This window comes from Melozone crissalis, unplaced genomic scaffold (assembly GCF_028551555.1).
Source record: "Melozone crissalis strain CALT ecotype California unplaced genomic scaffold, PUWL_Pcris_2 ptg000106l_1, whole genome shotgun sequence".
In the NCBI taxonomy this organism is placed as follows: domain Eukaryota; kingdom Metazoa; phylum Chordata; class Aves; order Passeriformes; family Passerellidae; genus Melozone; species Melozone crissalis.
Genome location: NW_026535883.1, coordinates 2,024,194 through 2,048,881, shown reverse-complemented (window position 1 = coordinate 2,048,881; position 24,688 = coordinate 2,024,194). Strand labels below are relative to the sequence as shown.

Sequence of the window (24,688 nt, the reverse complement as noted above, 5' to 3'; positions counted from 1 at the left end):
AAAACACACATCATCATTTCATTTTTCATCAGCCAGGGATCAGTGGCACAGCAGCTCTGAACAAGCAGGTAGCCAAATACTGAAAGAATAAAAATGATAAATAATAATATAATAAAATTTATCTCAACAGAGTGTAAACTTTTATGTTTGCATAAAAGTTTTCAGGGGTGTGAGACATCCTCAGTCTAATGACTGCCATGGAGACATCACTCAGGGTCAGTTTAATGTTGACAAATTTACAATCAAGACATCAAGAGCCTCAGGGCTGCTGAAGAAGCCAGAGCCATACAACACCCATCTGGCCTTAGAGAAGAAGCCCACGGATCTGGATCAATGAAAGTCCAAGATATCTGGATGTTGTGATAAGCTTAGAATAAACCTGGGAGTCAATGCTCAAGAAAAAAAAATCCCACACTAAGACATTCTCAGTAAAGAAAAAAAAATCTAAAAAAAAATTTTAAAATCACCTGTACATCACATAAATTTTATCTCAGCTTCTGGGCCAAATCTTAACTTCTATCAAGCACCAGAGCTCCACCAATTCCCAGCAGAGGACCCTTGTCTGTGTTTAATGATACCTACCTGTTGAGCTGTAGCATTTGTGGGCATCATTTTCAGTGTGTTGTTCCAGGAGATACTGAAATAACCTGTACCAGACACAGTCAACGTCTGGGAGAAAAAAGAGAAGCAAATCAAGAAATGAAAACAGATGCAAACTGCATGAGATACACACACTTCAAACCTGGAATCTTCTACTGAGCAGGATTTTACAGCCAGCACTTTGCCTTAAAAGGCAAAGTCTCTGTGAACCCGGGATCCCTTCCAAGAGTCAGGGATCCCTGCCCTTGTCCTACTAGTAACAGGGTTCTTACACTAACAGGAGAACAAGGGATACATGACCTGTGCAGCTGCAAATGGTCCTTAAAGCTCCTGTCCTTCAGCAGTTTAACCTTTAGGAAAAAACTTCCCTCATTCCCGAGTGCTTACAAACCCACTCATGTATGTAAAAACCAGACAACTTCAGCTCACGATGCTCTTCTCATCAGCTGTCTCAGGAGGTTGAAAACAAGGTGGAAATTCACATTTTTTTTCACATCTGGCACCACCAAGGCAGCTGCAGGCAGCACTGACCTGCAGTTCTGGGAGGTGCAAGGCTCGAGCCCAAATTTCGTGCCGCTCAGTGTAGTAGCTGTTCACCACATGGGGGTCCAGCCACGTGTTGTGAATCTGGACTCCAACTCTCATCCCCTTGCTGGGTGTCTTGGCATGATGCAGTGCTTCCAGGTAGTACCTTGAGCCAGCAGTCAGCTCAAATTTCTGGGATTTTGGCTGCCAAAGTTCACTCCAGTTCTTCGCCCAGTTCTCAGACCACTCTGAATTGCCAGCAGGGAGAGAGGCAATTCTCACCTGTGCACAGAACAACCAAATCACACAATCACAGAATGGTTTGGGATGGAAGGAACATCAAAAACCATCTCATTCCACCCCCTGCTATGGGCAGAGACACCTTCCACCATCCCAGGTTGTTCCAAGCCCTGTCCAGCCTGGCCTTGGACACTTCCAGGGATCCAGGGGCAGCCACAGCTGCTCTGGGCACCCTGTGCCAGGGCCTCCTCACACTCACAGGGAAGAATTTCTTCCTCATATCCAACATAAACCAAATCTCTTTCAGTTTGAAGCCATTAAACCAGTTAGTAACATTTCTCCATTCCCAAATAACATTTACTCCAATGCCACAGCTGCAAAAATAAAAAAACAAAGAGCATGTTTGTGTTTATAACTGATAGCCATGGGTTGATGGCTCACAAAATTCCTTCCTATTATACAGGGAAAAGCCACAATCTCAAAAAATTTTGGTTTAAGGTTCAATACCTTAAAGAAGATAATTCCTCTGGCTTGTTCTAGCACTGATAACAGTTTCCCAAACAACTTTTCATGGATGGCTTCAGTTCAGACAGAAATGTGCTGAACTAAAAAAAAAAAAAAATCTTCTGGAAAAGACAAACAGTTACTCTGGTTGAAAGAGTGATTTCTTTTTTATGAGCTAAATAATGGACAGGGCCAATGTAAAATATCAAAAATTATCACACAGCTTTGACTCTGCAATAGTTTCATAAAAGACAATAAACCAATCCACACTGGGGAAATTCCCACTTGTTGTCACCTTAATTAGAATCCTTTCCATCCTCATTTTTAATTTCTATTTCTCTCCTTTTTTTCTACCAATAGTAATACCTTTTGCTTTGGATCTTGGGACAAACTTAAGTAGAGAGATGCCTGATCATCTGCCTGAATCCAGAAGGTGTAATTGTTGGTCTGAGGAGCCACAAAAAACCCACGGAGTCTGGAGCTGAGCAAAAATAGAACATCCATAATATACAAAAGAGTTACAGAAAAAAAAAAAAAACAACAAAACAACTAATCATCCCCACATACCACCTTCACATGTACACTGAGTAACAAGAAAACATCTTTAAACCATTTTAACAAAACAAACCTTGCTATTTCAAAGCTGAGGTAACCTCAAAATGACCCAATTTCACATTAAATGTCAATTATGCTTTACAAAAGTTTCAAAAAGGAAAGAAAAAAACAGCTCCATGAAACTAAGTATGATTTTGTTGGTGGCTACTTCTGTGCATTTCTTCTCAAACCAGATCTTAAGCCTGAACATGCCGAAAAAGCCAAAACCAGAATGTTCTGAATCAAACAAAAAAAACAGAGAAGTGGTAAAAAAATGTAAGAATTCATGCACATTGCACAGTTTTTCAAGGTCATATCAGAAGTTGCAATGGGAACCAACACAGTTGAGGAATTTATTTATTTGTATTAACTCCACCTTGGCTGCCAACATCGGCTGAGAATCTGCCCCTCCACATGGGGCCAGAGCTCCAGCCCAAAACAGCCTCAAACTGGAGTTCCTTCTACTTACAGAGGAAATTTTTTTGGTGGTATTTCAGCATATCTAGGTCAGGTAGAGCAGAAACACTGAGGGAAGGCAAAAGGAGGAAAAAATAAAGCAGTTCACTGCATATTTTAAGCTTCAAAAGGACCTTGGAGCAAAGGGTTTGCTTTGATTTATAGGAGCTATGCAGTGAGGCTGTGCTATAAAGAGCTGTCAGGTGTTTTTGCTCCACCTTACACTGCTAAAGGTGATTGCCATGGCTTCTTCTCTTTTTAAGATCACTGAGTACCTGAAGGACTCCTTTGCCCCAGACAGAAACCTTACTGGGGAGCTGGCATTAGGTACAAACTGCCATCTGTATCCAGGACCCGTTTCTGTCAGATCAGAGGCATCATCCCAGACTTCAAAGAGAAGCCCTCTGTTTCCTAGAAAGTTAAAACAAAAGTATGCTCAGCAGCAGCCAGCAGAAATCCCAGAGCACACGCTGGAATCAGTGCTGTAGGAGGCAGGCCAGAGAGAAAATTTTAATAATAAATTGGTTCTGTTTGTGGGGTGGTTTGCAGTCTAAGGCAGAACACAGATCTCACCACGGGGAATTTGTTTTACCTTGAAACCCTCCAACAGAAATAACAAAACTCTGCAGAGAGGACAACAACCAACCTGCTCACGTCTGCTATTGCAGATAAAGGCACTGAGACGACCCACAGTCAAAGTTAAGCCTCATTGTATGCATTAAAATCTCCTACTCAAGGAGTGATCCACTCAAGGAGTGTCTCCAGTAGCCTCTGAAGTAACTCCAGTTCAGCCATCCTTCCTCTAAATATTTTCCATGCCTTTTCCCCCTCATTTTCCACGGCCATGCACACCAGTCTGACCTTCCTTCCCCCAACTCCTGTCTGAGCTCTCCACCTTGGTTTTCCTGGCTACAGGATCACAGAATGGTTTGGAAGGGACCATTCGAGTTTATCCAGGCCAACCTTCTGCTATGAGCAGGGACATCTCCAACCAGAGCACATTGCTCAGAGCTGCACCCCAACTGGCCTTGAATGTTTCCAAGGATGGAACATCCACCACCTTTCTGGGCAAACTGTGCCATGGCCTTCCTCACCTCATTGTAAAAAAATACCTTCCTTAGAAACAATTTAAATAGAACCCCTTCTAATTTTAAAACATCACCCCCTGTCCTGTTACTAAAAAAAGTCTATTCCCATGTTTCTGAAAGCCCCCTTTAGGCACTGGAGGGGACTCTCAGGTCTCCCTGAAGCCTTCTTTTCACCAGGCTGGATAACCCCAGCTCTCTCTCAGTCTTTCCTCATAGCAGAGATGCTCCAGCCCTTGGATTATTTGTAGCCCCCTTCCCTACCACCCAAAATTCATGTTGAAGCAGACAGTGTTTTGAAAGTCCTGTTTCTTGATTGCATTCATCACCAAAGGGTTTCTGCCCTGCATTTCTGTGTGTGTTTGCTTATTTGGAGCTCCAGGAACCCACCTGGCTGGGGGGCTCCAAGTCTCCTGCCCTCACCAACAGCCTCAGTGGCACATCTGATTTCCCGGGGAGAGACGTGCTTGACTTCACAGGGAACACCTGCCAGCAGGGAAAGGAGAGAAAAGTGCTGTGAGAGGCTTGGAGACACAGCTGAGCTGCAGCACAAACACATCTCAGAGCCATGGGGTGGTTTGGGTAGGAGGGGACCTTACAAATGTGCAGTTACATGTACCTTTCTATGGGCAGGGACACCTTCCACTAGACCGGGCTGCTCTGTTGAAGCTCCTTTAGGAATTGGAAAGTGCTCCAAGGTCCTTAGAGCCTTATTTTCTCCAGTCTGAACAGCCCCATCTCTCTCAGCCTTTCCTTACAGCAGAGGTGTTGTATCCCTCTGATCATTTTTGTGTCCCTCCTCTGGATTCATTCCAACAGGTCCATGATTTTCCTGTGCTGAGGACCCTGGATGTGATAATCTGGGTGGGGTCTCACCTGAGCAGAGAGGCAGAATCCCCTCCCATCCACCTTATTCCTAAATTCCCCTCCCTATTCCTTATTCCTTAGGAACCTTGAGCTTCTTCCTAAAAGGCATTCAACATTTTGCCACAAGCCTGGGCTGGTACTACCAGCAAACAGAACAGTTCATGCCCACAGTCAGAATAACTGGAGCTTCCTGGAGGTGTGCAGTGGTTTTGGTTTGCTAATTTGAGATTATTTTTTTTTGTTGTTGATGTATTAATGAGTGTGGTGGGTTTTAGTGTTGGTTAATTACTAGTGTATTTATTAGGATGTATTTACTCATTTCCTGTTGTGAGGTAGGACCAGGAGAAAGGTAAAGTAGGTTTAAAACTTTAAAAGGGTACAAAAAGAAATTTATTAATAATAACTAAAAGAAAAAGTAATAAGAATTAAAACAAAACCTTTAGGATATTTCTCCTCTCCTCCTCAACCTCATTTTTTTTAATGACAATATAAAGAAAAAAAACCCTAAAATTTTTGTTAGTTTACTACTTCTAAAATAGTTTTTCTTCAGTTCATATAGGGAGAGAAGTCTCTCTTGTTAATATTACAAAGACTTGTCTACAAGAAAATAGTTTTCTTGTGTCTCTCTTTTACATAGCAGCTGACCAGGGAAACATGCAATCATAAACTTCTTTCTCATTTTCCTATAACAGAGATTTTCTCACAGCTGTGTTTATGGGCTGTATTAACTTATGGGGCATCGTTTTAAAGATGAATTTTTTAAGGGTAAAGGTTCTTATTAGCTATTTGTATCACTTCTGTAAATGCCTCCTATGCAAAACAAGCATGAGGACAAGGTGAGTCCTACAATTCCCACATTGGCATCCCTGAACACCTCTTGGGTTTTGCAGTCAGGGCCAAACTGTATTTTAAAAAAATAAAATTCACATTATTTGCTCTGCTCTTACCTGCAACAGTGACCTGCACGGGCTCCTCAAAGAAATCCCCAGTGATAATGAGCTCAGTGCCTCCTGCCAGGCTCCCTTTGGCTGGGAACACGGAGAAAATCTCTGCAGGGGAAGGAAAGAGGGAACAGAGCACAAACCATGTAGGGGTTAATCCCAGCCCTATCTCTGGGAAAGCCTGAAGTGCACTTGCATTGCTTCCAGGCAGAGGAGGCTCCTGTGAATGAAACCAGTGTGAAAAATGTGTATTTTATGATTGGCTTTTCGCAAATATTCAAATGAATATTATGTGTGTTGTGTTAGAAAGTAATGCTGTATTAATTCTCTTAAGTAGTGTGGTAAATATAGGTTTAGGTTATAAAAAATGTTAAAATAGAAACTATGATACGTAGGATACTTTTTGTAAAGAAAGGACTTGCAGTAAGATAGCAGCCATAGGACACCTGAATCTTTCAGAGAAAGAGAATTCATTGCTCCATTATCAGAAGAAATGAACTTCTTCCCACCTCGAAGGTGCTGTTAGGATTCAGAGGAAGAAGCTGACACTGACCAGACAGAATCCTCTGTTTGAATGGAATTTATGCATCATGTATGAAGTGTATGAATATGCAACAGGCTGTTGTTTTTAAGGGTTAATCCTTTGTTAATGTGGGTCCTTTTTCAGGCTCGTGCTGCCCAGAAAAAGATACCTGGACGTCCGTAACTCTTTGTCTCTATTGTCTCATATTGTCCTAATTCAAATTGTCCAAATTATTATTACTCTAAGTGTATTACTATTTTTATAACCATTTTATTACTATTAAACTTTTAAAATTTTAAAAACAAGTGATTGGCATTTTTCACAACCAGCTTCTCACTGATCCCTTTTTTTGGCAGCCTCTGGGATGACACCAGGAATGAGCAGCATGGATCATTTGGCCACATGGCAGGGGCAACACTGCAATGCTTGGGCTGTTATTTAGTAGGGGCTGCCTCTGTCATGCTCAGGTTGCAAACTGCTCTGTTCTGTGCTATTGAGGTTCTCTGAGAGAAAAAGGAAACAAAAAAGGCAGAATTAAAACTGATTTAATCCTCTTGATCTTCTCTGACTCACATCTCAACTTAGTTCTTAGGTCTAAATGTTACCACTCTTTCCAATAATCCCTCAGACTTCAGGGAAAAATGGAGGGAGCAGAAAATCTGAGTGTCCACTTCACAGCCATGGGATCCTTTCAGGATTTTATCTATTCCAAGTGTGCCATTCTACAGCAAAACTATTTTTCTTTTTATGACAATTACCCACTTTGACTCAAATTGGAGTTTAACCACCCAGTCCTACTTATATAGCTCTGAAAAAAAGAAGTCTAAGAAGAAGAAGATAGGGGATTTTGGTCTATACCTGCATCTTTTTTGTTATTTCATCTGGTATTTAAACAATAATTTTACAATATTGGCTACTGACTAGCACAGGACAGATCTGGACAGATCCAGCAGATCTTTCTGCTCTGCTCTGCCCATAGCCAACTTCATGCATGGTTATTTCATTTTACTCTGCTTTAACTTGTAAATAAAGACATAAAATTAGCCTTTTTAACAAAGAGTTGTCTACAATACAGCTTGAAACATCCCATGCAGGTTATTTTTAATGTACCTTTAATAATTTTTTATAACTAATGGTGCCGTACCCTGCCATTCACCACTTATCCAGAACTCAATTCTTGGAGTAGCCGAACATCACATCCTCCCTGTAGCCAGTGTGGGAGTTCTCGTCCTGAGGTCTGCATTTCCAAAATTTCAGCCTCAACAAATATAGAGTGATTTAAGGGGGAAAAGTTTCTCTATGAGCAACACTTCAACTCTGTAACTGGTCTGACAGGACAAGGAACAGCATAAACATAAATCTGGTTGGTTTTTGCTTATAAAGCCCATACCAGGGGAGTGGAACAGCAAAATGAGGACAAAACAGGATTATATCCCTGGGAAAAGCAACAATCAGAGGTGTTTTCTTAGATCACACTGGGTCTGAGGGAGGACAGTGCCAGTGAGGTGGATCAGCGAATACCTGGATGAGTCTGGTACAGGAAAAGCTCCTGTTTGGCACTGATGAGCCAAGCACCTTTGTGCACTGCTGACCTGCAAGAGAGAAAATGCCTGAGAGATCCTGGGCCATGTCAATAAAAGCAAACCTTCATTTGGCAGGGCTGGACACTCACTCTCCAGAGGAACAGTGGAACATTTCTGCAAGCTCCAACAACCCCTTTCAACAGCGCACTGATTCATGGGACCCCATTAAATGGTTTAAACACTTTATTAGAAGTACTAGCACATTGTAAAGTATGTTCTGACACAGTCAGAATCTGTTTTCACCTCTTTTTATGGTTAAATTCTTTCCTATGTGGATGAATAGTTAAAAGCAAGGTGAAAGGTTTTAATTCAGCTGGATTTAACAGATCACAGAATGGTTTGGGTGGGAAAGGATGTTAAAGAACATCCAGTTCCACCCTCTGCCATGGGCAGGGACACCTTCCACTGTCCCAGGTTGCTCCAAGCCCTGTCCAGCCTGGCCTTGGACACTTCCAGGGATCCAGGGGCAGCCACAGCTGCTCTGGGCACCCTGTGCCAGGGCCTCCCCACCCTCACAGGGAAGGATTTCTCCCTAATATCCAATCTGAATCCCTCCTCCTTCAGCCATTTCCCCTTGTCCAAGATAAGGTATCTCACGTTTTGGTCACTGAAGGTAAAGTATAAACAAAGTATAAAACAGCAAATTGGAAATAATTTGGGGAGAAACATTCTCCCATGTCATTCCAAATCTGACAACCATCTCCTCAAGATAACAAACCTCATTTCTGAGCAATGAAACACATGATAAGGTAAAAGCTTAATTCACTCATCCTGGACTCAAATATAGCTCTATTCCCATGCAAAACCAGAGGAAAAGAGAGAAAATATTCTTTTACTCACTTTCCTTTGTTAAACACTGAAAAGCTGACATTGTGGGACCCTGGGGAAGAGAAAAGTGACAATGCTTTCAGGCAGAAGTATGAAGGAAATCCTACCAAATATTGTCCAGGTTCTCTATGCCCAATTCTCCCTTCCTTGTACTTTTCCTTACAACAGTAAGGAAAACCTATTTTACATATTTAACTCACAATATCTTTCCCAAATAGGAAGGCTGGGGCTCAAAGCCTCCACAAGAAATTAGAAGCTTCTTCAGGGTGCTTGGAAGTGAGGAAAAATGAAAGGGATCCCACCTGCTACTGGAGACTGTGACTAGAAAAGAACACCAGATTTATTTCTCTAAAAAAGCACTAAAGGGAAGGGACATCACAGACAAGAAGGATTAAAGCAGGGAACTCAGCAAGGACCCCAAATCCCACTGCTGGCTGTCAGCAATGCCCACATCACACCCTGGTTTCCCTTCATGTCCTCCCAGGCTGTGCAGAGGACACAAACAGAGCAGGGGCTGGGCTGCAGGCCTTGATCTGAAGCCGCTTTTATGGACTCAGCCCTGAGCCACATTCCAGTCTGGAGACAGAGCAGACACTCATGACAGACACCCTCCTCCCTGCATCCTCTGGAGCTGCAGGAATGACAGAAACCCATGGTTTTTAGCCCTTTTCACCAACCTATGTGATTCCCTTCCACCCGGCACTGCAGGGTCCCCAGTCCATCCTTCACCTGAACAGGGTAACTGTGGAGAGAGAAAGGATTTCACTAAGCCTTGGGAGCAAAAAATAAGCAAAATGTAGTAGAATCAACTAATCAATAGAAGGTTATACACCCAAGACAGTCATGGTTTGCTGTCTTTAGAAACACGACAGTAAAGCAGGTGAGATGGGAGAGGAACAACCCATCTTCCCACTAAAGATCAAGAGTTCAGCAGCTTAGGAGGATGTCTTCCAGCAGCAGTGCTCCAGCATGGCTCCTTTACACCTGTTTCTAGAAGCTGATGCTGTTGGTGGCCTTCAGAACTCTCCCTTGAAATAAAAAACTGAGCAGGGACAAGTGCAGGCACAAAGGGAGGGTGAATAGAAGGACAAAAATGTTTCCCCTTTACTCGTTCCTCTGCAGATTCCTAAACTGTGAGAATGAGCAGGTAGAAATCAAAACAGATATGCTGGCACTACATCAACCCTCTGAAGTCATGGAATGACACAATTCCCACCATTAAATCACATTTATGTTTAAGCATTTGAAGCTGCAGAAATCCAGCAGCCCTCACCCACCCCATCACAGACCATAACTCCCCAGGCTCTGTCTCCACTTTAAGCCAAAAGAGAAAAGTTTCTCCAAAAGCCACAAATATTTTTGTGCACAAGCTGTGCTGAACCCTTGCACCAACACAAACCCAAAGTAAGCCAGGACTGACGTGGTTCCAGCTCTCCTGTCAGCAAAAGAGCAGATACTGGTCCATCCATCTCCTTCTGATGTGAGAACAGCTGGCCTGGGCAAAAAATAAACAGGAAAGATGTGATGCGATGCAGATGGAAACCTGATCCTGTTAAAATCAGCAGTCTATATTTTCCCAAGGGACAGGAATTTTCTCCCACTTGTATCTAGCATTTATTAACCTAGAAAATGGGACATGCCCTAATCTCTCATCTCTACACCTGCAAAGTGCATTCCCCAAATACTGTGGGAGCAGCAGCTCTGTGAGAGTGCAGCAGGGCCCTCTTGGAGACACCTCTGAATGATCCAATCCCTCCTCCCTAAAGGAAAGGCTGAACTCCAGGAGGGCAATACCCCCCCACACCTTCCAAACCACCAGGCAGCACCACCCACAGCAAGTACAATAAAAATATAGCTCAGATATTTCTTTATTTCATTGACGAAAAACACTACAAACAACTTCCAGCAGAAATCATACAACCTCCTAAGAAAAAATTTAAATATCTGTTCCTGAAAGAATCAGTATGGGACAACTTCCATTCAAGAGGAGGAAGAAGGTGGGAGGAATAAATTCAGAGTAATTAGCAGACTAAGCAAAGGCTGGCAATGATTCTTTGAGAATTAACAGTTAAAGAAAATAGCCAGTTAAAGGAAATAGGTAATTGAAACCTGTAATGCAAACACTTTGTGGTAACCCATCCCTCACAATGCAGTTTTCTACGGCCCATGTTTCAGAATTCAGTTTTATGAGGTTTTCCTAAAAGAGTTTGCTTTTATTAGTACAAGTGGCTGATACTGAGAACCCTTCCTTTTAAGGAAGACTAAAATATATATGAGTGCTGCCAAATGTTTGTTCAGCATCACTGGACCAGAGCATCCCATACAAAGCATGGAAAAAGGTGCAGAACACACTTGGAAGCACAAAGACCATTCCCTTTTTATTGCTCCAAATCCTGAATCAGCGTGACTGAGTGACAGACTGCTCTGGTCAAGTCCAAGTCCCCACCTGGTACCTATTTCCTAACACACCAAAAATGGGCAAATTATTCATGTGAAGCCACAAAGGGAACCTGTCTGGTATGCTGGGATTTTGAGGCCATTTCCTTTTGGTGAGGCTGAGCTGTAAATGAGTAATCTGGCAGCAGAGCACTGCAGGCACATCAGCCTGTGCTCAGACAGAGCAGCCTTTCTTCCCTCTCATCAAAGCCTCCAGGGCTCCACCAGAGGCAAGTAAAACAATAATTGATCCCAAACAAAGGCTGCTGATGTGCACAGTGTAGGGATGGCATGGCAGGAATCTGCATTGGACTTTCCTTCATGCCAGCAGGGAGTTTATTCACTTAGCAGGGGTGTGACAGTATTCACAGGGGTCTCAGGTTGAGGGAAGAGACGAGGATTTGACTCCATGTTTCAGAATATAATATGATATATATTACATTAAAACTATACTAAAAGAATAGAAGAAAGGATTTCATCAGAAGGCTGGCTAAGAATAGAATAAGAAAGAATGGTAACAAAGGCTTGTGGCTCAGCTCTCTGTCCAAGCCAGCTGACTGTGATTGTCCATTAATTACAAACAACCAACATGGACCAATCACAGATCCACCTGTTGCATTCCACAGCAGCAGATAATCAATGTTTACATTTTGTTCCTGAGGCCTCTCAGCTTCTCAGGAGGAAAAATCCTAAGGAAAGAATTTTTCATAAAAGAAGTCTACACCACAAGGGACATTTCCAATCAGCTTGAGAAGTCATTAAAAAGTGTGTCATTGTTAAACATCTGATGCATCAATTAAAATTTCTAACTACTGAGAATACACACCTTTCCTGACTCTTGAAATGATCCTTAAACTGCCAGCAGAGTAACTATGGATTAATAGTTTATCTTTAAAATACTTACCTGGGCTTAGTTCTTCACTGGCACAGAAATCATAAATTAACATTTGGTAACATATCCATACATATGGAAATACATATGACACACAGCAGGACAGAGTTGATGCTCATTTTGGATTCACTGTGTTTAAAGGGGCTGCTGTCCTAAAATAAGTTTTGTTTAAACCTAATTGCTTCTCTCTGTTGCATGTAACCACAGAAGCAACATTTGAAAAAATATCAAACCTCTGAGAACAAGAAAACAACTACATAGTGTTTAAAGCAGTGAACAACAAAGCCTTTTGTCTCAAAATACTTCTCTTTAGTCTTCTGGTTTACCAGAGCATCTGCTTCAAACTAATCTGGTTTTTTTCTTTAAAAAAAAAAAAGCAAATGGAAAGGGGAAAATTTATTTAACTTTTCAACTCTGACATTATTTTAATTAGTTAAATTTTAATTTGCTAGCCAAAAGAAAATCTACAGCAGCCAGCTGCAATTACAGTACAATTCACACTGAGCTGTGATTGACTGTGCTGCCAGTAAACAAACCAACCAGCTTAATGGACCAGTTGCAATTAGATTAACAAAGTTTGCTGGAGCCCAACTCATGAGCTGCAATAAACCACAAAGGAAGTAAATGGCAATTCTGGGCCAACTGGTTGCAATTTATTGCTGTCGAGGAGGCTGATGGAAGAAATTTACAGGGACTGCAGCAGATAGCTGAGTGTTCATAATTACCCATCAATATAATCCATACTGAAGTCCAGGGTCTCATATCTGCCAGCAATTGTCTTCCCATGAATCTGAATTAAATTTCCTGTTTAAGAGGAAATGGAAATTGAAGAGAGACTTTTAAAAGCAGAGAACTTATTTGCAGATTTTCTGAGCAAAAGGAAATTAATGGAACAAAAGGAATTAATGGTCTTTATAGATTTTGCAGAGGTTCCTGCACTGAATGTACTCTCAGCTTTTACCATGGCACAAGATGATTTTGCACTTAAAATTCACTTTTCTCAAAGCACATATCTTTGTTTCCCACCAAAAAACCCCAAATTCATTCCAGAAAAATGAATTTTTTTGCAGATCTGAATTTGCACAGAGTTCACAATTTTTCCTCAACTCTTTTGTTAGCTAAACCCCACTTTCTAAAACTATTCCACAGTAGAACCTCATGAGACAACCAAAATTACATCATTTGTTACACCAGACAGGGTGAAGGTTTAAAGAAGGATCTTGGCATATCTGTGACCAGATTATTCTCCTGCTCTTCACTCACACTGGGAGGTGAAACATCCATCCAGCTAACACACAGAAACCTCCATACTGACGCCTTAAAGCAAGGCATGAGAATGTAGACATGAACTACACCTGAACACAATTAGAAATTAGGCATTGATTCAGATTGAGGCACATCTGTGTGACACAATCATCCATGTGACTGTCAGAACTCTTGAGAGACCAAAATCTTTTGATTAATCTTGGCTTTGAGGATCAAATTTTCAATTTTCTCTAAAGAAACCTGGAAATACAGAAATAATAGAAATAGGGGGGGAAAAAATCTGCCATATTCCAGTTAATTTTTCAGACCAAAATCAGTGAATGACTTCTCATGTAACTTTAAAGCCTGATCTAAAACCCCAATAAGCAAAAGGTGTGCATGGCAGTACAGATTAAAGAAAGGTCCCATACCTGGGTTGCCAGATGATGGATGAATTTGGTAAACCACAGGTGTCTGCTCAGCTGAGAACTGCAAAGAGAAATTTGCAGTGACATTTCAGCCATTTCTGCAGCAGTCCAACCCCACCTGATGGTGCACTGCTCACAACCCAGCCAGCAGCTGCATTTCAGAAATTTATACTCCACATCTGATCTTTGTAGCAGATTGCTGCTCTGGGAAAGGAGTAAGGAGAATTATTCCCTTCTTACCCCCTCTCCATTCACAGTCTGGATTAGTGATACTTTTACATCATCTTTTGTGCCCAAATTGCCCATCCTGGATTGATCCAATGTCAGAAGGCACAGTTTAATACAATATCAAATTTCTAAATCATGCTTTAGGTGAAGTTAAAAATTGCATTTTATCTTGGATGGTGACACCATTTATCTTCCCCATAGCACATACTTTAGAATAATTCCATCATCACAGATATGAAATACTTCAGCCACTCTTTGACAAGTTTGTTGGGTATCCTAAAGCAGTGAAGCAAAGACTTTGTCTTGGCCCATCTTACAGCAAAACAAGAGATTTTTTGGGGAAAGGACCACCTTTGCCTCTGAGGAAAAAACCTTGGAAATCATCAAATCCAAACATTATTCCAGCAGTTCTGAATCCAGTAATACATATCCCCAAATGCCACATCTGCATGGTTTTTCAGTCCCTCCAAGGCTGAAGACTCCACCACTTCCCTAATGTTTGACAATCTTTTAGGAAGACATTTTCCCTCATATCCAATCTAAACTTTCCCCGGTACAACTTGAGGTAATTTTCTCATCCTGTATCTTGTAACCTGGGAGAAGAGGCCAATCACACCTGGCTGCATCCTCCTGTCAAAGAGTTGTGGAGAGTGAGAAATTCCTCCCTGAGCCTCCTTTTCTCCAGGCTGAGCCCCCCCCCAGCTCCCTCTGCTGCTCCTCATCAGATTTGTGTTCCAGACCCTTCCCCACCCTTTTTGAACATGTTCATCTTCCCCACCTCCTTTATGAGCCCCTTCAAGACCTCACTGGCACTTACAGATGCTGCTCACAGCCCAATAAATATCATAAAAAATAATTTGTTGCATTAATTCAAAGGTACAATTGCATATCTCAGTTTTTCCCTAAGTTTTCCTTGAAGCCCATTCCCTTTCAGAGCTCAGCCCTTCCCTTCCCTCCTGGTCATGTTAGAAATGAAAGAGCAGCCACAAACTTCCACCAGCAATGGCCACTTCTGGGGAGCAAAGGCACCATCACACCATACTCCAGGCTGCAGAATATGTGGAGAAAGAAGCCAAAAGCAGCATGAAATTGGGGCTACTGGCTGACAGAGTCTTGTGAGCTGCTCAGACTTCTTGGTGCCTGCAGCAGCTTTTCCAATCTAACGTAGAGGCAAAATTAATTTTAATACATGTAGCTCCCAGGGCCCAGCCCCAAAACAAAGAGACACATTGTGGTTTATTTAGCTTGGAATGTGGCTCATTAACAGCATCCCCTGGTGATTTTTCATCAGCTCTCTAAGCTAGCTGAACCACCCAACGACTCTTCAACTTTAATGTGCAATTTACTGAAAGTGCTGGGTTTTTTGCTCAAACTTAGCACAGAGGTGGGATGTGAGTTTCAAAAACACCAGGGCTCATCCCAAAGCAGAGTCATGGTTAAGGACTCTGCTCTGCAAGAGATCACAGAATCCCAGAATGGTTTGTGTTGGAAGGGACCTTAAAGATGTTCTCATTCCACATCCCTGCCATGGGCAGGGACACCTTCCACTGTCCCAGGGTGGTCCAAACCCATCCAGCCTGGCCTGGAGCACCTCAAGGGATGGAGCAGCCACAGTTTCCCTGGGCAGCCTTTGCCAGGGCCTCACGTTAAAGAGGTTTTTTCAAACACCCAATCTAAACCCACCGTCTTTCAGCCTGAAGTCATCCCCTCTGGTTCTGTCTCTGATATGCCCTTGCAAAAAGTCTCTCCCCATCTTTCTTTAGCTTAGGGTGGGAATTGAATGGTCTTAGAGGTCCCTTCCAACCCAAACCATTCCATGATTCCATCCATTTCAATGTATTTCCTGGGACACAATGTTCAAGCTTCACTCCCTTCAATACCTTGAATTCTTCATCCTCATTTCTGCACTTGGTGATTACCTTGAAAGAATAGTTCTCTTTCTCCACCTCAGTCATGTTGTTAATCACATGTCCTTTAAAGATCACCTCCACGTGGTACAAACCCTCCTGGGGTGAAGACCTAGGTGGAAGAAAATGTGTATTATATTATTTTTATACAAATTGTGTGTAGAAAATGCCAAGTCCTTTACAGAGTCTTCATTCACATCAAGTCTGCTAAGATTTCCATAGAGCAAAGGAGCTTTACGCTGTCAGCCCAAACTTTACACATATAAAGCCAAACTTTAAAATAAAAATTTAAAATAAATGTGGAAGCACAGCAAGAAATCACAGCTGAGAGCAGAAGGTGACAGGACTGCATTGGAACTCCACCTAAATTATTGTTAATGAATTCTCATTAGGCATGCATAGAAAAGAATTGTTATTCATTAGTAATAAAATGAATCCCTGGATCTGCAGGGCATCCTGATCCTGGTCCATAAATTAATGCTGCATCCTTGTTCCACACAGTTTCCCAGCACAGCACCCAGCAAAATTATCTCCCAGCCAAATCATAGCAGAAAAATATGGAAGAGTCCCATTAGGTCCCTTTTCAGACCCCAGTTTTCCAGACCAACCACCTGTGTTAAAGCTATGACAGGATAGAAAGCAGGCAGCTCAAACTGCCCATCTGGTGCTTGGAACCATATTTATTTCCTGTTCTATTCATAACCTCCCTCTCTATCACCTTGGACAGGTCAAGGACACCAAAATCTGGTAGAGTCTCCTCTAAATTTTCTTGGGAGTTTTGCATTGGAGAGCTGGATGTCTACAAACCTCTGAAGGTCTGAGCCTGGACTGCCCAAGAAGCCTCACTGTGACCCTCAAGGTCTCCTTGTGCTTCATGAAGTTAAAACAAAAACCAATCAACCCAGGTTAGCAGGTTCTCAGTGAGGCCACAACATGAGGATTTGTGAAGGAATTTTGAATGAGTTAGAGACAGGATTTCTGAGTTGTTTTAAAAAATGTGATTTATTTTCCTTATCTTCTACATAAGCAAGAAAGGTGAGTTCAACTCACATCTTCACCACATGGCTCAGAAGGTCATGAGGCCTCTAGTAGCAAGACCTTTTAAAAATTTATTAACCAATAAAACACTGTCAACAAGGATATTTATGCTTTTAACCCAATCCTTAAACATTTTGTCTTATAAACTCATACTACAGTGTAAGTTTTATTAGTCAATCATGTTATAACACAAAAATATACTCTATAATACTATATATAGTACTATATACTATAATATATATAGTATTGCAGTACTATACTATATATAGTACTGCATTGTATATATATAGTATATATTGCATATATATACACTGTATAGTTTATATATGTACTGTATATTCTGTATATAGTAATATATAGTATATAGTACTATAAAACTCTAAATTTTCCTTTACTTTAACTTAACCAACCTCTGTTTTAAACTATAAATCCACATTCTCACTTCTAATAACTAAATTTGGAAGCCTTATCCAAAGCCTCAGATCAAATCCAATTCTAAACTTTGGCTTACAGGCCCAAAGTTCTTAGAATTCCCTAAATTTCAGATTCCAACACCACAGGAATTCTTTCAACTCCCAGATTTCCTGTGCAGACATTGAAGAAAAATGAGGATCCTGTTTGACAAAGGGCAAGGTCCCACCCACAGTGTGACCATGGATCATACCTTGTTCTGCACCTTATGGTGGGCAAGTCCAAATACAGAGGAGAGACATCACACGGCAGCCTGGGCAGGTCTGGGTGCACCAGGGACACCTCCAGCTGGGATGCACTGGCTGGAGAGACAGATTCTACCTGGTGGGATGCTGACCCTAAGCAATAAAGCCAATCAGAAGAGCTCTGTGAGGACAGAATCACTCCCAGTCACACAACGAGCATTTTTGGAGATACAACTCAGATTCTCCAGGAATAGTGCTTGGAGTCCTTGATCAGGCTTTTTAAAACCATGTTTCAGCCCCACACAGCCATTCACTCATTTTCCCCCCAAGGGCATGGGGAGAGGATTGGAAGGGTAAAAACCACATCCCCAAGTGCATTTCCACACATTTTTAAATCCCCCTGGTGACTCTACCCCTGCACTGGGCAGCCTGTGCCAGCTAGTGACCATGCACAGCTGATCCAGAAACCAACTCTCTTTACAATGAATAAATATTCATCACTGTGCAAAATCAGACCCAGCTTTGTACAGTTGGTTTGGGGCCAGAATGGACTTGACATACAATTTTCTGAAATTTTTAGTCAGATCTTATGTTCATCATAAGAGTTTTAAAATGCTTCAGCATCACAGGACATATGAAGAGGGCAGATTTTTAGCTTTTCTTCAATAAAAGGGGAGGAGCAGGGAAGAAATTTCTAGCCCTACATCTGAAAAAAAAATAAAGTAAGCATTTTGACTACTGTTGCTTAGAAATAAACCTTCAGCAATAGCTTATAAAGTCATCATCTCAAGCTGATTTCATGCTATGAATGTTATAGCCTATGGCTGTGTTGGGTAGGGTTTGTCACTCCAACCACAAACCACAGAAGGGAGCTGATTATCTGTTATTTTTACATCCCTGGAAGTGTTCAAGATCAGGTTGGACGGGGTTTGGAGCAGCCTGGGATAGTGGGAGGTGTCCCTGCCCATAGCACTGGGGTGGAATAAGATTATTTTAAAGATCCCTTTCAATGCAACCTTTCTATGATTCTATTTCAACACATAATTCCTCAGTTTAAAGCTCACCATCCAGGGTGATGGTAATCCATGTTCCCCCAGCAATGCTCCCCTCCTGGGGCTTCACAAGGGATCCTGAGGCTGTCCCTGCAAAAACAAACCAGCTCCATCAGGCCGAAGGGAAATGCAAATATCTAAAAAACCTTATTCAGGATGAGACACAGTGACCTGAGAGCTGCCTTCCTGTGATCCCACCCTTCATCCCATTTCTCTTTCTCAAGCATCCAAATTAATCACGTTTCCCATCCTTTTCCCCCCACCACTCTCCCCTATTTACAGCTCCCCTCAGGGAGGTGTTGATGCCTTTAGGGCTTGGTGAAGCCTGAGCCTCCTGTCATCCTCATAAACATCATTTTTATTCCTTCATCTCTGAAAGAAATGTGTTTGCTGACTTCTGTGCACCCTAACAAAATTAAGGGTGCCTACAGAATATATCCTTTTCTGGCTCCCAGAGAGCCTGTCCAGCTGTTTCCTTCTGAAGTCCTTAGGAGAGTCACTCATGCCTGGAAAAGAGCTCCTGCTTCATGATGTTAATCACCTATAACCTGCTATGCCATGCTTTTCATAAAGACACCAAATTCTTTAGATAATTTAGGATTTATTTTGGGTACCCTCATTCTCTGAAGCTGAGAGATGAATCAGGCTTTCTTTTATACAGCCACTGACCAGAATTTTCCAGAAGTGAGTTCATGGTGATATTCACTTTCCTTATTAACATTTTATGAGATTTCCAACTTCTTAGCTATATTTGGGTGCCATCTGATCAAACATCAGATAGTACTGCATTGTATATATCCACAGCATGGATCACCAAAGCCAAATATTGGACACTTTTTCATCATGAACCCTTAATATCAACATGCAGAAAGTGACATATTTATCATCAAGTAAACAAAAAACAATAGGTATGATATGAACACACAGAATTAAAAATTAATCCAGAAATCTCCTCTATGGGTATGGAAATAATGCCATGGAAAACCAATAACAATGGTGGACAATGTCCAATGTGCTACAGTCAATATCCCATATTTTTCAACACCTTTTAGAGGTTTTTCTCCACAACTCACAGGCAGTCTGTGTCCAAACCCCACTGGATTTTGCAGGTGTGGTTGGAGACAACACCTCTCCATCACCCACCTGACAAGAATATCAGCCCAGCACTCAGCAGGAAAGTTCTCCAAAGGTTCATCTTGAACATTGGATGAGGAATTCACAAGAGTCTGGCTCCAGGACCTTCCCTGTAACTTAAAAAAAAAAAAAAAATCTGTATTCTTTCTTCTCACTGCAAACCTGTGGGAGCAATAGCTGTGAACTCTTCTAATAATTTAAGAATTTAAACATTTGAGTACTTGTAGACCAGGTCTTGCTGTCATAGCCAGAGATATCACACATTTCCTTTATAAAGTCCATGTCAGGTGCTGGTCTAACATTTAAAGATATACTGACAACTTCTCCTGCCTTCACCCGCAGTATGGAAAAAGCATGGGTGCATTAATTTGGCCATATTTCTAAATCACAAAATGGTTTTAGTGGGAACAGACCTTAAAGATGACCCAGTTCCAACCTCCTGCCATGGGCATGGACACCTTCCATCAGACCAGGTTGATCCAAACCCCATCCAATCTGGTTTTTACTGCTTATGGACCACAGGACCCACTGTAACCACTTTCTATTTCTTGCTCATTTTAACACACTGCAAAGTGCACGGGGCAGAGTCCAGAACAAGTGAATGCTGCATTTCAATGCAAGTGCAGAAAATATAATTTGGATTTAATTTTGTTATTATTTTTAGGAGTCATTCTGGCTTTACTTACCTTATTCAATTTGTTCTTCCTCCATTGCTCTGATGAGTGAAGTGCATGGGCTCCGATACCAGCACAAGAGCTCTATCCCTTTGGCACCAGCTCTGTCACAGGTTTCAGGCTGGGGTTGTGTCAGTCACTCTGCCCAGTGCTGAAACCCATCAGACAAGCTTCTCAAAAGGCTCAAATCCTGTCACAGACAGCTCAGAGCTGTCCACTGAGGGTGCTAATCATTAACCTAAGCTACTTGTTGCTATTAACTCTTTTGTTCCAAGACTTTAATGACAGTAACAAAAATAAACTCGGATCATTCTTCTATTGGCATATGGTTAGGTCCTCCAACAGGAGGACAATTAATCCATTTTAGACTCTTTTTTTCCCTCCTACAACATGACAACTGCTTCTTGATATGTTGATATTCAATCTGGGACTAATTTCACAGCGAATGGACTTCAAGGTTCCCTTACATATTATTAATTGAATTTTTCCATGGTATTCCAAACAGCATCATCTGCTGGGAATTCTGCCCAAAGGATGGTTAGATCCCTTCTCACTTCTCAAGTAGCTTTAACCCTGCAGGTCTTTTTGCCTGTGGAAAAGAGGGCAGGGGACTTTCACAGTGTTATCATTCACGCCCTGGAGAGCCTTGGCTCCTGGGAAGATGCAATCCAGCCTCCCCCAGACACTGAATAACATCTCTACTCCCACCTGTGCCCTCCTCTCTCTGAAGCCCAGATGGATTTTGATGGAATCCCTCGAAGGTTGCTGAGCCCCTGCCCTGGTATGAAAACCTTCGTGGAAGTTTCCACTGAAATGTGCAGGAAGTTCCCAGACCCCTGCAGCATAACTGAGGTTTAATGAGTTACCACACACCAAACAGCAGCAGAATGTGCTCATGCTCTCACCTCAGCCCCACAGGGAGGTGGAACAGGCTTGCTCAGCCTCAATTCAGAGACTCAGTGGCACAAAGTCACGGGTAATCAACCCTCAGGGGAGCTCTGGAGCTCTGCCCAGCAGTGGAACCAGTCCTGCTTGGTTTATTCTTAGGCCAAGCCCCAGTGTCTCAGCCAATGGTTACAGGAACCTCATGTAAGTTAACCCCACCAGTGATCTACACTCAGTTTACTCATTAGCAGAATTAGACTGGAAATGTGGTCAGAAGGGAGAGTAAACTTGAGGGAATTCTCAAAAAAAAAACTGTTGCCTCAAGTAGAGGCTGTTCAAGGATGACAACTTGAACGCAGGAAACAAAAGAGATGCTGGTAACAGGGTCCAGTCACAGCCCCAAATAAAGGGATGGACCAGGTGCAAGGTGCCTTCAGAAAACCCCCTCAGGAACAAGAGGAGACAGGGCAGGGTGCTCAGCTACAACACAAGCCCATAATCCAGACAAAAGGCAGGACCAGAGGAGGATTACAGAGCAGTATTTCCACAGCACAGCTCAGGGAGGGAGCACAGGGCCACAGATGAGGTTAAATCATGCTCTGGAACCACAGCCAGGCTGGGGAAGGTGGTCCCAGGTGAGGCTGATCAGGGCCATTATGGTTTATTGCTGCTCCCAACACACTCTGCCACTCAAACTCTCTAGGTTGTAGTCAGCAGAAACTATTAGTATTGGTATTAGCATCCACAGCACTTTGTGATCCAAAGCTAAGAAAATGTTTCATCCAGGAAAAACTCAACCAAATGTCCAAGGTTTGCAGATCAGAAGGATTTTGATGAGGTCTCTAGTTCGAGGTGACTTTGAGGTGTTAGAAAGTCTCTTTTTCCCAGCCCCAAAACCAAAGAAGAAGACAATTCCTCAGCTCTTGTTGTCAAGATTGTTTATTTGCTCTTATCTAATACATTGTCTTTCTCTGACCCAGTGAGGTCTGTCCAGCAGGTTGGGTTGAGGCACACTGACCGCCCTCAGGGCAGTGTTATCTTTTTGTACTAAAAACTATGTGTACTTTATTTATAATAATTTTTCAATACTTATCACCTCTGTTAGTTTGTCTCTAAACCAATCCAAAAGTGCCACCATCACAGCAGAGGATGGAGGCCAAGAAGGAGAAAGACTGGACATGCCCAGATCCCTCCATCTTACCTCCTGAACCCTCATTCTAAAAACCCCAAAATTATACATTTTCACCCTGTGATAAATTCACTAACATTCTATTCAAACTGTTGTGGCTTGTAACTCCTCGCACAAAGCTGGTAATTGTTTCCATGGGTTAAAATCGAAGGCACAGGTGTCTTTGACTCTGTGCCAAGGTCTCTGAGCCCCCTATCAAGGTCTCGAGTCCTTCACAGCAGCCAGAGGAATATCCTGGGTTCCGACAGGATTTGGCTGGGATGAGGAGTTTATTCTTTGCAGAAAGCCACAGATTAAGAAAAACAATGCACAGAGAGCCCTACCCATAAAGGAGATGGAACTTGAAAAGAGGGAAAGGGCAAGTCTGGAGGAAGCCACAAAGATGATTGAAGGGAGGAAGCAACTCTCCTGCAAGAGAAGGCTGAGATAATTGGGAGAATTCAGCTTCAAAAATAGAAGGTTTTGGGGTGACCTAATTGCATCTATCCAGTACCTGCAGGGAGCCTACAAAAAAGATGGACAGAAACCATTTACAAGGGCCTTGAGGGACAGGACAAGGGGGAAGGATTTAAAATGACAGAGGGCAGGGTTAGATGGGATATTAGAAAGAAGATTTCTCTGTGGGGGTGGTGAGGCCCTGGCACAGGGTGCCCAGAGAAGCTGTGGCTGCCCCTGGATCCCTGGAAGTGTCCAAGGCCAGGTTGGACAGGGCTGGGAGAACCAGGGATAGTGGAAGGTATTCCTGCCCATGGCAGGGGGTGGAACTGGATGAGCTTTAAAGTCCCTTCCAACCCAAACCATTCTTTGATTCTATGATTCTATGAAAAACATTTTCCTTAATAACCAGAAACACAGGCCTAGAATTCAGATCAGGAGAGGAATGACCAAGTCACAGAGGAGCCTTGCTATAGGATAGAAAATACTTGCTATAGGGTATAAATACTTTGTCACCACAGGCTGATGCCTGTTTTTGGGGACATTACCCACTAAAGAAGAAACCAGCAGATTTTGATGAGCAAGTGCATGTTTGTATATATGTGCAAGCCACTTTTTTCCTGCCAAAGGACAGCTCTGCTCAAAAACTTCGCCCCTGGTTTTGTTTGTTTGGACTTACTCATTTAGGGGTTTAGATTTTGAGTAAATAAATGGAAATAACCCTATGGACAGGCTCAGCATCAGGAATCTGAGTGATTCCTGCAGTGACCCAGAAAGGAGGCAGAGCCAAGCAGGAATTGTGAGCAGTGGCTTTTTGTCACTAGATGGAAGCATAGAGCCGTCACAGACCTGTCTGACACTTGAAATACAACCCAGGAGAGGCCGGGCTGCCACTGCTCTGCCTGACACAGGTCCAGGAGTGTTTTGTGTTAGTTCCCTGTGCTTGAGGAAAAGCCCAGGTTCAAGCAGGCAGCACAGAAAGAGGAGATGTGGGATTTATTCCCAGCTCTTGCGCTTACCAGAGCGTGATTTGGGCTAAACAGTGTCACTGGTGTGTAAGGCAGGGATGACACTGCCCATGGGGCCTTTTTCAGAGGCAGCAGCACAGAAAGACTGTTTCTTCAGGACTTGGAGCATTTCTGGGATGGAGAAGCCTTGAAGGAGCCAGGTGAGGGGGTGCCCTCATGCTCCCCCCTCCGTCTCACAGCAGCCACCTCGCGACAGGAGCGTGGCAATTGTTGGACACCACATGGCACCTCCCAGAGGAGCAGCTGAGGGGAGGATAATGTGGGATAAGGAGAGGTTTAACAATTCTGTCTGCAACCACTGCAATCCCCTCCTCCCTCCCAGCCCTGCTGATGTATCCACCACCCCACAGCAAGGGCAGCGGCCTTCCAGGCCTCCTGCTTGCCAAAGTCAGGCCTTGGCACGAGGAAATGAGGTGGAAATGCACAATTCCTGCATCTCCCCTTGTAAAGAGAGAAAAATGCATCCCAGGGGAAAGCCAGACTAATAGAGCTCATTGTTGGAGCACAAAATGATAGAATCATAAAATCACAGAATGGTTTGGGTTGGAAGGGACCAAAAAGCTCATCTATACCAGCCCCCTGTCCTGAGCAGGGGTGTGACTCCCTAGATCAGGTTTCTACGGGACTGATGCCACTTGGGGGCCAGCAGCATTGTATTTCTCTGGATTTATCTTTGGATAAGCAGCTTCCCCGCCAATGCAGGGTGTGCCATGCT

At 42.8% G+C, this 24,688-nt stretch overlaps 1 protein-coding gene across 1 annotated transcript in view; it reads right to left on the bottom strand.

Moving 5' to 3' along the window:
- Window positions 1-19,823, bottom strand: part of PKHD1 (PKHD1 ciliary IPT domain containing fibrocystin/polyductin) — a 238,112-nt gene extending 218,289 nt beyond the window's left edge. The window contains exons 1-16 of the mRNA XM_054291748.1: window positions 19,772-19,823; window positions 18,641-18,718; window positions 17,585-17,729; window positions 15,895-15,994; window positions 13,751-13,808; window positions 12,800-12,878; window positions 10,167-10,241; window positions 9,424-9,488; window positions 8,759-8,798; window positions 7,857-7,927; window positions 5,819-5,920; window positions 4,395-4,490; window positions 3,195-3,330; window positions 2,236-2,350; window positions 1,132-1,407; window positions 583-669 (exon numbers count right to left, since the gene is read on the bottom strand). Of these exons, the coding sequence (XP_054147723.1) occupies window positions 583-669; window positions 1,132-1,407; window positions 2,236-2,350; window positions 3,195-3,330; window positions 4,395-4,490; window positions 5,819-5,920; window positions 7,857-7,927; window positions 8,759-8,798; window positions 9,424-9,488; window positions 10,167-10,241; window positions 12,800-12,878; window positions 13,751-13,808; window positions 15,895-15,994; window positions 17,585-17,729; window positions 18,641-18,718; window positions 19,772-19,823 (1,575 nt within the window). The remainder of the gene's footprint in view (window positions 1-582; window positions 670-1,131; window positions 1,408-2,235; window positions 2,351-3,194; window positions 3,331-4,394; window positions 4,491-5,818; window positions 5,921-7,856; window positions 7,928-8,758; window positions 8,799-9,423; window positions 9,489-10,166; window positions 10,242-12,799; window positions 12,879-13,750; window positions 13,809-15,894; window positions 15,995-17,584; window positions 17,730-18,640; window positions 18,719-19,771) is intronic.
- Window positions 19,824-24,688: the final 4,865 nt, after the last annotated feature.